The following is a 13,397-nucleotide window of genomic DNA, read 5'->3' as shown; positions in this document are numbered from 1 at the left end:
ACATCAAGGAGTGACCTGCGGAACCTACGGCTGATGCATATGTGGTCTATCTGATGTTTGGTTGCATGATTGGGAGATCCCCAGGTTACCTTGTAGACCCTTTTGTGAGGGTACACACTTCTGCCGATGATCATGTTGTTGAAGGCACAGAAATCACTGAACACCTCTCCATTTTCATTCATTTCCACAAGGCCATGCTTCCCCATTGACTGTTCCTGTCCAGTGTTGTCACTGCCTATCTTAGCATTGAAGTCTCCCATCAACAGTGCTACATCTCTTTTAGCTTGTTTGTCGATTTCTGCCTGCAATCTTTCATAGAAGCCATTTTTACAGTCCTCCTGGGCATCATTCGCTGTAGTATAACACTGGATTACAGTGACCCTCTGCACCTTGTTGTGAAATCTGGTCTTGATTGTCCTGGAAGATACAGGCTCCCATTCTATCAGCGACTTGGTTGCTTCCTTTGATAACATGAAAGCTACACCCTTCATGTGTGGGGCAATGTCCTCTCCATGGCCTGAAGAGATAATCATCTCCCCATTAACTAATTTCACTCATCCAGCTTGAATCCATCTTGTCGCACGTAGACCTAGGAGTGCCAATTTATATGCTTGCATTTCCATTGCAACATACACAGCCTTTTCAGTTTTGTACATTGTCCTAACATTCCACGTTCCGAACATGGTGTTTGCCTTGGGCGTGAGAAAGGGGATCAGCGAGGTAGCTTCCCTTCGGGTTTGGCTATGTTACGTCATAGACATAGGTGAGACACCTCCTCCCTAAGCTAGTTGAGTCTTGAGGCTTCCTTGTAAGGTTTTTGTAATCAGCTTTATCCACTAAACAGGTGATAGGCCCATCTATCTTCACCACTGTGCCATTAGCAAGGTGTTTTTCAAGCCTCTAGACAGGTCTTTGTGGCTACTTTGGCAGCCTGGAGGAACAGATCTGCTGCCATACTTCACCCTGTCTAGCAATCCTCTACTTGACCTGTTGCCCACCTGCCACGACTTGAACGAGGGTTTGGACTTTGGTAGGTGATACCTTGGCTGAAATCAAAGCTAAAAGAACTTGGATTTGACTTAGAATGAAAAGGGGATATGTTGACCATGCCAAACACTGTACTTCGATTTTTATAACAGTTACTGTAGTTTGGTTAAACTGTTGACTGTTCTTGAGAGAATACTGAATCAGGAAATCATTTCTAGTTTTCTCTAAGACATTTAAGGTCATCTTTTTTAAGACTGATAGAGTTCAGTATACATGTGCATTTTTTCTTAAAACCTTTGAATGATTTTATCCATGTGAAAAGTCAATTTCGAGAACAAATCCAGTACTTCCCATGTAGAAATTTCCCTCTCTTGTACTACCCAGGAATGCATTTCACCACTGTTGTTCATAGCATCTATTTTGGACTTGGCAACGTCTAACTCCCTAGTGAACTTTAATTTTCAAAGCTCATCCTCTTGCTCAGTAAGGGCAGCTGCCCATTCTTTTTGTTTGAGCTTAAATAAACATAAGCTCTGTTTTTAATTTTGTAATTTTCACTGTGGTCTCAGCCTTTCTATCCACAGTGAACGAACTGGATGTTCTAGTAGATGGTCTATGTTCCAAGGTTCTAGCACAACTGAATTGGGAATGTCTTTTTTCTTGCAAAATCTCTTGTAATCCAGTGTTAACTCTTCTAGGCACATTGGAATGTTCACGTGTTCAGGTTTCAATTTTCTCTAGGGCCACATACTTTACTACTGAATCTTTCTCTAGTGCAGTTTTGAGTCACTCTTGAACCGAGATTAGGATCTCCAATTTCGTCTCCAAGAGCATTCTCTCATTTGTAAGATTGATGATTCTTCTGGATTGGTGAGGCAGTTTTCAACGTTATTTAGCTGTCTTCGCAGTCTGTTTTTGTGTCCAAATGCTTTCGTGGATGTCTTCCTTATCACTGGGCTTCATTTCATTTGAATTCAAACTACAAATATCTTAGATTAAGTCGAAGCATCTAAAAGCAAATGGTAATGTTTAGCTGTTTAATGTTCTGAAGAGTTTTTACTGTAGTAGGTTTTGTTTCATGTCATCTATTTAGGGCCGGAGAAAGCCATTGACTGCAAAACCAAGTATTCTTTCCTTCTAATTGTCAATTTTTAATAATCCACTTGGAATCACATAAAAACTGAATATATTTAATATAGCAAATGCCTAATACATTGGAAAACATATTAAGATTGTACAATAACATTACATCTTGTATGCCAAAAAAAACGCTTAAAAATGTGCTAAAAGGTACAAAAGGCTATGATCCGGATAATAACAGCACAATCAGAGGAAACATAAAAACAACATACAAGTATCAGAAAAATGGAATCATTATACCTCTTGCTCCAATCAAATTTTTTTTTATTGCATTCTCTACTCTCTCTCTGGTTGTCATGGACGCTTGCAAAGACGTAAACTGAACTTTTGTATAATTGGAATTTTGTACTTTTGACAATCAGGAATCAGAAATTACATGTTAAATCATAGCTAACCATTAACATAAACCCTAGGTGTATTACATCTCTGTGACCTTTTTATGGGCAAAGGTGTCGGTGTTACCTTGCATTGCATTGCAAACTTACAGCAATTGTACAACATGTCTTGAGTTTTTTTGAGTTTTTTTCTATGTAAATCAAACCTGGTTTGATTCACATGAAGCAGTTTGCGTTGTACACTTAAATATAAGCTAGTTCCACGTGGAAAAGTTGTCATGGAAAAGTTGTACTGGTCATCTAAATGAGCCCATATCATATTACTTTTAGCAAACATTAAATGCCTTCATGGGTCTTGGAAAAGAAGCATGGAAAGAGACAAGGTGCACATTACAGCGTCTTTTATCAAGAGATGAGGTATGTAAGGCAGTTATTATACGTAATAAATTTTATAGTGTGCGTATGTGTGTGTGTGTCTGTGTCTCTGACTGTGTCTGTGTCTGTGATACAATTAGATGTACCCAATAGAGAAACTGACGTTATTGTACCTTTGATAAAGTCAGTTTACTAAATTCAAAGATATGTTTAAGTAACATTACCAAGGAAACAAATTTTGTGTTACTCAAAAATGCAATGTTAAAGTGATTCAAAATGCAAATGTTTGCAAAATAGCGAATTTAAACATGGCTCAAAGACAACCCACAACTACTTAGCCATGTAACTATTCCTGGCTATGCTAATGAGTTTAGGAACAGAGATAAAATCAAAGGTGGAGGCGTTGGTGCATACATTAAAGAAAGTGTAAAGTACAAAAGGCGTAAGGATATTGAATCAAGATACCCTGAATTAGAACACTTGTGGCTTGAAATTCAAGGACGCAATAAACATAGTCACTTATTAATGGGAACCATATACAGATCCACAAGAATACTAGATACCCAACAGTGGATGTCCCAAATGGAGAGCATGTTGGCGGATCTGTCAACTTCGTGGGACGGTTTATTGCTTGTTACTGGGGATTTAAATATTGACGTGCTGAAGCCAAATGCGCCGTTGACAAAACAGTATACAGATTTATTGAACACGTTTAACCTAACACAGCACGTGCAAAAGCCAACAAGAGTTACACCTCACAGTGAGACCTTGATTGATCACATAATCTCAAATGATCCTAAGCGTGTTACACATGTTGATGTTCTTCCATGCTCAAATGTGAGCGACCATGATGCACCTTACGCGTGCCTCAACATTCGTGCTGAGCGCTTTGTTCCAAGGTTTAAAATGATTCGAAAAGAGCGTGGGTTCAAGGAAGAAGAGTTCATTCGCGACTTTACATCCCTTCCATTTAGTGTCATTCAGGCAACAGATGATCCTGAAGAAAAGCTAGAGATGTTTACTACACTCATCTCTGACTGTATTGAGCGACACGCTCCACTGACACGCACAAAGGTCACACGGCCACCAGCTCCCTGGTTACATGATGAGGAAATTGTAGGTCTTCAAAATCAGAGAAATGTACTAAGACACAAGGCACACTCGTTAAAAACACCCGATGCCTGGCAAGCTTTTCGTGACGTCCGTAATCGTCTGAAAACAACGATCAAAGAGGCGAAACGATCGTTCATCAATACGGCATTATCACAAACGAAACCGAAAGAGGTCTGGCATATTATACACCGTATTTTGAACCCATGTCCACAGCCTTTACGTCTGGATGTCAATGAGCTTAACAAGCATTTTGCAGAAGTTGCCCAACGCACCACCGGAAATGCAGGTGTTGACGCAAAAGAAGACCTACTGAACTTTGTTGATAGCTTGCAGCCATGCCTGATGGGGGAAAGATCATTCACTTTGCGCCACGTTAAATATGAAGAGGTCCTCAAGGAAATCAAATTAATTCGTTCCGATACATCGACAGGACCTGACCAAATACCAGCTAAGTTCCTAAAGCCTGTAGCCGACCTGATTGCAGGACCTTTGACAGAAGTGATAAATTCCTGTATTGCCACATCAACATTTCCCGACGCTTGGAAAGTTGCGAGGATAACCCCAATCCCTAAGACCGGTGGCTCTACCTTCAGTGTATCAGACATGAGACCGATATCAATACTTCCGGTCCTTTCAAAAGTTTTTGAAAGACTCGTACACCACCAAGTCATCGATTACATTGATTCTCACTGCCTGTTAAAAGAGAATATCTCAGGCTTCAGGAAAGGACACTCAACGACTACTGTTCTATTAGGGATCAGAGATGACATTATTCGCGCCATGAAGCGGAGAAGTTACCCTCATGGTACTAGCCGATTTCTCTAAGGCGTTTGATACCATCAAGTACAAGACTGTTCTTGAAAAGCTCAGCCTGTTGGGCTTTTCCAAGGAATATCTTAAATGGACGATCCAATATCTTACAGGAAGGAAACACTTTGTGCAAGTCGACGACAAAACGTCAGAGCTTTGTAGGGTGAGTTTCGGCGTGCCTCAAGGTTCTATCATGGGGCCACTCATTTTCAATCTCTATGTGGCTGACCTTCAGTCATATGTACGCGGAGTTAAATGTCATCAATATGCTGATGATACCACATTGTACACACAGTGCAAACCAGCAGATCTTCAATCAACTCTAACTGAACTTTCTGCAAGTATAGGCAAATTGGAAGCATGGTCACGTGAAGCAAACTTAGTCATTAATCCTTCCAAGACTAAGCTGATGTTATTATCTACTCCGCAGTTATCAAAGGTCCATCATTTAAACACTGAAAAGTTCGACATCACAATCAACAGCATCCCCTTGGAACGAGTGACCAGTACTAAATTACTGGGGTCTCACATCCATGAGCATCTGAACTGGGAAGGAAATGTCAGACAAGTAGCAGCGTCCTGCTATGCTACTCTAACAACCCTAAGGAAGTTAAAGAACATCCTGCCTTTCCATATCAAAAAGAATTTGGCACAGGCACTGGTTCTAAGCAAGCTATATTATAATGACATAGTATACCACTCACTCCCAGATTATTTAATGAAACGTCTCCAGAGAGTACAAAAGGCTACAGCTAGTTTTGTGCTTGGTAGATTTGTGTCATCCGAAGACATCCTTACGAAACTCAAATGGCTTCCCGTAAAGGAACAACGCGAATGGAACCTACTTAAGGCAACTCACAAAGCCCTTCACAACCCATATTGGCCAAGTTATCTGAAACTTAATGTATTTCAACACGAAAGATGCTTAAGATCTAGTAACAGCATTCAGTTAGAGAGATCTTTAATTAATAATACTCTACAGGACCAGACTGCAAGTTTATTTAACACGTTGCCCAGCAACGTGAGGTGCTGCCAAGACTATATTAAATTTTGTAAAGACACCAAAAACATTATTTTTAAGAGAGCTTTAGAACACCTGGCATAATTTTAATTATTTATTTATTCATTTATTTATTTTAGCATATCTTAAAACACAATTTTATCTCGTTTACATATAGATATAAATTCTTAGATATCTTTTAATCTTTTTACAATTGTAAATTTAGTTAGCATCGGGCAGGCGAAGGGCCACCCTGTGGATATACTGCCCGAAATGCCATTATTATTATTATTATTATTATTATTATTATTATTATTAATTTAAGTGTTGCAAAATATGCACACCCTCAAATCGCGAAATAAACGTCTTGCAAAAATTTCATGTAATAAGGTAGGCAGCCTCAAGGCTTGGCTAGTAAAAGAATGTTTTTGGTCAGTAACATCTTAGTAGTCACTAGCCACTTGGCTAGTAAGTTGAAAAGTTAGTGTCGAGCCCTGACTGGTAGCACTGTACTGAACCAGATACCTGACACAATCAATGAGGGAATAGGACCCCGTTGCAGAACCGTGCTTGGGGTGGTTATGGTGGACATGGACGTCTAAGTACTCATAAGTGGGAGAGTCTACCTGTGTTATGACTACAAGTTTTTCAAGACTAGATGAGACCACCCTGCTGGACTGGGCTGACGTGGCTGGATGATTGTTTTCTGGAACTGCCTGGGAAGAAATGCCAGCAGCCAACATGGACAAGCTTGAGGAGGGGGCGGTGCTCGGTTGTAATGTGAGAGGATGCCTGAAAGTGCAGATGGCAAGTGCATGAGCCACGGCCTCAGCGATCGCATCAGTAGAAATGCTCAGTGAAGCTTTTGGCAATCAAGCTATCGGTGAAGCTATCGAGCGATGCATGATAACAACAGTGGTTAACGGCGTGGCAGAAGAGACAACACCAGCAGCCAAGCTGTTGTTAGTTGAGTGAGGCTTAACCATCGTGCAACAGGACAACAACACAAGGATGCTTGCCACAAAGAACAGCAACAAAAACCAAAATTAAGGCAAGCAACACAGTCACGCAATTCCACAATGATAAGAAGGAAAGGAAAAAATCATAAAAGACACAAAGACTGCACAAACACCCGCCTGGTACAATGCAACACACGAGGTAAACTGTAATTTGAGCACGATGCGACTAAAACCTAAGCCACAGAGAAGGCCGCTGACTGTTGCTAAGACTGGAACCCAGCCTTCAGTGGTGGAATGGACCCTAAAGGGCCACTAACCACAGGAATACATACCAAGACATGCCTGGAAGCCCCAACTGCCAAAAAACGGTTTCAAATGCCTCTTAAAGGGTTAAGTTTTGTGAAAACGTTGGTAACATTTGGAATTATTTATGCGACAGACCCACTTCTACAAAATATGACTAAGATCATTTGCCTCCGTTGACTCACCTTCAGTTTTTTTAACTACAAAACCTTGTAGACCATGCTGAATTACATGCGCCAATTTTTCAAAATCGGATAGTGCAGAGTGCCATTTACGGCTCTGATACAGTAGTCACACAGGTCCTCACCCCTGCTGTTCTCTCCCTTCTGACTACTGTATCAGAGCCGTAAATTGCACTCTGCACTATCTGAGATTGTCTCACTGGTAGTCTTCCACATGTTTTATCTCTGAAATGAAGTCGGTGACCCCAATTTTTTTTGCATTTCTGGCACAAGTAACTCATTATCTGACTGTAGTAAAAACTAAAAAAAACCTATTGACTGGGAAATTTTTATGCGAATGTCCTTAAAAACTAACCACTGATGCCAACAAAACACTCTAAAACACTTACAAACACCAACAAATGCTAATAAGTGCTAACAACAAGCGTTAACATACTGGCTCTTTTTCAATGTTCTTCGGACTCTTCATTTTTTAGTGCAGAGGGCATTATTGGGATGGTTTGTGGGGCTGCAGTTCACTCTGCACTAAGGCACTAACACAATGAGGTGTAAACTTTAATGCTTGTTTCGGTCAAGTAACAATCTTTACCTTCAATACTACTCCTTGAAACACTCCTCAGTTGTATTACTAGATAGCATTGTGTATTAGTTTGATGTGGTTTTATTGTTAACACTAAAGCTGGCAACAGAATAAGAATGTGCTATTCCATGACTCGACGTAACTATTTGATAATTAGATTAGTTCTTGTTTATCAGTGATTTTGAATAAAACAAAATTGTTCCTCCTTGACTTTTCAGCAGATATTTAACTTACATATTCCATTTATCTCCAGCAGTGAGTAAAAAAAAAAAATACACATCTTTCATATATTTTCAAGGAAACAAAGGTATCTTGTTGCATACATTGGCAAGGAAAACAAAAGTATCTGAAGCTACAAACGTTGGCGTGAAAAGTAAAATTGTCACATTTGCTGCTCTTACGTATTACTGAATTTAAAATGAACAGAACCCAACGCAAAATACCACGATAAAATTTAAAACTGTCTTGACAAACGCTAATTGTAAGTTATTTTTGGGCCTTGAAAGAAAATACAACATGAAACACACTGCTAAGATTATGTTTTAAAACTTTTTGTCCGTTCATAAGGAAAAAGGGCCTAGTTGACTCCCAAGGGAGAGAACAGCAGGGGTGAGGACCTGTGTGACTACTGTATCAGAGCTGTAAATTGCACTCTGGACTATATGAGATTGTCTCACTGGTTTTTTAATTTGTTTTTCTTCAGGGAATTCTAAGGGACAATTCAGATCTCCAAGCAAGGTTTGTCAGAAATTATGTATTATTTAATCCTGATAATAGGAATTAGTATTTTAAATTTCCCAAGGTAATGGCCCCTGAAAATTGTGACCTTTGAAATTAATGATAAAATTTTGCACGTATTGTTAAATCTAGAATATACACCCAGAACAAACAGAAAAATCTGAAGGGGTATAGCAAAATTTCTGAGCCTTTAGACAGGAAAGTGTGAAAAGATTTAGCGAATCTGACTTGCTGGTGACTTTTTTGTGAGTTTCTGGGGGGAACATTATCACATTTTAGTCATATCAGAAGGGGCTATCATTTATAGTCTGTATACACATAATAAAGGGGCTTTACAAGCCAAAATGTGTAGGGTAGTGGGCAACATTCAAGTCATCCTACTGAAATTTGACTTTTTCATCTGAAAGGTCTTACAGGTAATTCAGATCTATGGAATAGCCCATAAGTGACCCTCCAAAAGTAACAATGCTAAGAAAGTAAATGTGGTAATGATAGATGCGAGATACAACAATCTTAGCACTTAACAGATCTAATGTTTATTGTAGATGAGTCTTAGTCTAAAGGCGATATAACATTTATTAAGTACTCCATTATGTAATATGAGATGTGTAAATATAGATTAAGACAAAGGCTGATCCTTCCACAAAGTTTTATTCAAAACATTCCTCATCGAGTGAGTCTATGAAAGATCATATATTTGAACTGCGGAGAAAGATTTGAAGATATAACTTTTCATCCCAATTCTATACACAACTTAAGCAGCTGTGAAATTAAAGCCTTGAACAGGATTTGAACTCTTGACCTCTGCAATACCAGTGCAGTGCTCTACCAACTGAGCTATCAAGCCAACTGGGAGCTGGGGCATTATGAGTTTATAATATGCTTGTAAACTTAATGGTTAAGATACAAGTAAATATATGAAAGATCATCTATTTGACAACTGCGTGCAAAGAAAGATATGAAGACATGATTGATCACTGCAGTTATATACCCAACTTAAGGACGGCGCCTACTAAATACAAAGGTTTTTCCGCCAGGTTAGGACCACAGGGAAGAAATAGATCTTTACAAGGGCTATTGGAATCCACAAAGAAAAACTGGGATAGCCAGGCACTTTTGCGAGACAATTAGCCTTGAATCTCAACAAAATGCTGACATCAGCATTTTTCTGAAAAAAAGAAGAAAAGGATATTTCTTCACAGATTTTCTTAGAGGAAATGTCATTGTAAAATCTGGTATGAAAGCTATTTTTGGCCTTTTTATAAAGCGCTGAGTACTAACATAATGTTCTCAAAATCTTAATAATCACAACACTAACCTGCTAGAAACAAAAACAATAGGCAAGTGCCTCTGACCAGATAATCAAAAAGCAATGTGAAAATGTCTTGTTGCATGTGATTTCCTCAATATTTAGACTTAAACTATGGCAGGAAAGTCATATTTAGCTCATTTTCTGTATGGTGTTACAGTCAAATATTAAATACTGGTGTATTCAGAATGATAAGCATTGATAACTATTGTGACGCATGGGGTACAAGTCGACAAAGTATGTCATCACCTTATTGACATTCAAAAAATGACTCTGAGATAATCCACCACATTCTTATCCCTTGTTTTTAAAGTGCCTATGAAGTAAAAACTAATTGCTGCTTATTTGAAAGGCTTTTCAAAGTAAAGAAGAATGGTGTTTTCCTTTTTGGAATATCTCTTTTTATTCTAGGGATATTTAATACGTTTTTATATTATGCAAACGAGGAAAGTGATGACGTCATAGGTGCTTCCACTTGAACAGTTAAACACTGAATCAAGAATATCTCTAGAAATATTGGAGCAGTGTTCTTCAAACTTGGCACCACAAATGTGCATCACAAAAGAAACAGAATGACACCTTCTGTGTTGTTGCCATGGCAACACTTTTGGCTCCAGTCTCTCTGTGAAAAACCAAATATGCCAATTTGCAATCCCTCGAAAAGGGACATAGGGTCTCGCTCGGAACACACATGATTCTCATATTGTCCTAACTCTCCCCATTAGATGGTTGGGAGTGGATGATCCTTGTTTGAGATAAAATCTGGTAAAGGTAGTTTTAATTAAAACAGGATTAGCGGCATAACTGTTGATGGCAATGGCATGACGGGTGTTATTTTATTTCTTTTGTGATGTACATTTCTGGTGCTAAGTTTAAAGAACACTCCTTTAAAATTTCTAGAGATATTCTTGATTGAGTGTTGAACTGTTTTAGTGGAACCACCTATGATGTCATCACTTATAACACAAAAACGTGAATATCTCTAAAACGAAAAAAGATATTCCAAAAAGGAAAACGCCATTCTTCTTTACTTTCAAAAGTCATTCAAATCAGCAGCAATTATTTTTTGCTTCATAGGCACTTTAAACAGCAATCCATCAAAGTAGTTAAACTTTCCAGCATCGGCTCCTTTGCTTGCTGAAACAAAATGCTTATGTTCTGTTCTCCACACTTGTGCTGAAATGTAGTGGCATCCAGTGTTGACTAAATTACTTGGCTTCACACTAGAAGTGAAGTTAGTTTCAAGTAAGCACTTGACTCATGATCAAGTACACTTGAAAATCTCCAGTTGCACTTTATAAAACTTGGCTTCACACCTGATGACAAAGTATGTTACTTGAAGCACAAGCTGTAAATCATCATCTTTTGTGGTAAAATTAGTCATGCATATCACAAATTGCGATTGCTTGCAAGTGTATTCATGAGGCCTTTGCAACAGAAAAGAATTTTTTGTAGTTTCTTATTTATTTTGTCATTACTTTTAACTCAAAGAGTTGTAACATTACAAGAAATGCATATGTACTTCCTTGTTAACTAGTACGTGGCAGCTACACAAAGAAACAAGCAGCATCTACTCTTGTATTTCTCTAGGCTGTTTCATGATCAATGCGGTAGGGCTTGGGCTTGACCTCGTCTGCAAAATTGGTTTAGAGTGCTTTTAGCTAACTGAGACATGGATCCACTATGGAAAATGCATTTCCATGTGACTCATCTGACCTTCAATGCTTTGTGTGATCTGGTATGCGGAGACCTACAGAAGCAGCACACAAGAATGTGTTCACCTGTAAGCATCGAAGCAAGAGTTGTTGTTGCATTCTACATGTGGTGGCTAGCAACAGGGGATAGCTTCAAAAGCTGTGGACTACAATTTGGAATTGGGATGTCTACCGCTAAAACTATCTGTTCCGAATTCCAACTTTTTCTTCTCCAACCAAAAGGCCAGTTTATTAAGTTTCCACTAACAAGACGAGTTACAGGAACTGACGCATAAGTTTGAAGAGGAATACAGGATTCCACAAACAGTGGGTTCTATAGACCATTGTCACATTGAAATAAATGCACCTCCAGGTAACCACGAAGACTACTTCAATAGAAGCAGCATAACAGTGTCAATTTACTAGCCATAGTTTACTGCAACTTAAAATTTATTCGTGTTAGCTTCGGGTATCCTGGAAACATACATGATGCCAGGATGTTAAGATTAAGTGGCCTCTTTGATTTAGGAGAAAATGAGCAAATTTTGACATCTCAAATGAAAATTGTCAGTGGTATACGTACAGAAATTCCCCCTCTTATTATAGGAGACGTGGCTAGCTTATTTACTGCTGAAATGGCTTGTCAAACCGTATCCAAATAGAGGGCACCTTACACCAGATGAACATGAATTCAACAAAAAGCTTAGTGCTTTAAGGTCTGTTGTTGAAAAAGCATTTAGCATGCACAAGGGACGCTGGCGGTTACTACTAAAGAAAGTTGAGCAGTAAAACTGTTCTTGCAACATGTGTTACATAACATCTGTATTGATCTCGGTGACTTGTACGATTGCAGCGAGAGCGATTCTGATGACAGTGACTCCGAAGACAATTATGCAGGACCATTACAGGTGGGCAGCACTGAAGTAAGAGAAGTGGGCTCTATTCCTTCATCAAATCTTTCATTAAATCTTAAAATCCGGATAAAAGAGACAATGTTTGTTCCATTTGCATCTTTTGATTAAGTTGGAACATTTTCATTGACTTTCAAACCTTTCATTTTCTTGTTGAAGACATTTGTCCCACATTTTTTTGAATGCACTCAAGTCATCTGTGCCATTAGCCTCGTCTTTTCCTCGTTTTCTTAATCTTCCTTGATTCCTTGCCACGCACTTCTTTGCAGCCATGTTTCACGCCAGCACTTGTTGAAGGTTGGTCCTCGTTTTCCAAGCTTTCAGCACCTGCAGCACTTTCCTCCCTATCCTTTGCCCCAGAAGAAATGATTTGTGGAGTAATGTCAGCATTGGACGCACTTGGCATGAAAGAAGAACTTTCAATTTCCATTGGCGAATCTACGCTGTCACTGTAGCCCATAGTTTGGTCAAAAATACTGTAACAAGGGAAGCCCTCTTTGCCATTTTTGCTTGCTTTGACCTTTAGCTGCTTAAAATTCGTATTCCAGAATTTGCTGTCCCTTCTTGACTTGTGGCAACATATGCTCACTTTCATCCCAGCTGCTCTTGAAGTCCTCATAAATCTCATTCCAAATCACTGTGCGTACTTTGTTGGAGGCTCCTTTCAATCTTTCAAAACAAGGAGCCTGCGCATGAAGCAGTTGATTTGTCTCCGAAACGAACCAGTCTGCATCGTTGGGTTTTTGTTTTGTTTTTCCTTTCCTTTTGATTATGATTTTCCCTTGGCATGAGTCTTGGTCTGTAGGAACAGTTGATGCGGAAAACTGTACTTGATGACGGATTTGTTGTGGTGCAAAGACTGCACTTGGTGTGGGATGAAACAAAAACCGACAGTTTGCCATCTCTGAAAATGAAATGCAACCAAGATCATTAGTTTAACCACTTGTATCGACTTTTCTTT

General features: G+C 39.0%; 1 protein-coding gene across 1 annotated transcript in view; it reads left to right on the top strand.

Annotated features, from left to right (window-relative positions):
* The window catches only part of LOC145469975 (fumarylacetoacetase-like), a 76,731-nt gene that overhangs the window by 9,439 nt on the left and 53,895 nt on the right, over positions 1-13,397 (top strand). The window contains exons 4-5 of the mRNA XM_081453804.1: positions 2,793-2,879; positions 8,488-8,522. Of these exons, the coding sequence (XP_081309930.1) occupies positions 2,793-2,879; positions 8,488-8,522 (122 nt within the window). The remainder of the gene's footprint in view (positions 1-2,792; positions 2,880-8,487; positions 8,523-13,397) is intronic.

This window comes from Orbicella franksi, chromosome 15 (genome assembly GCF_964199315.1).
Source record: "Orbicella franksi chromosome 15, jaOrbFran1.1, whole genome shotgun sequence".
NCBI classification, from domain to species: domain Eukaryota; kingdom Metazoa; phylum Cnidaria; class Anthozoa; order Scleractinia; family Merulinidae; genus Orbicella; species Orbicella franksi.
This window is presented reverse-complemented; position numbering and strand designations above follow the sequence as displayed.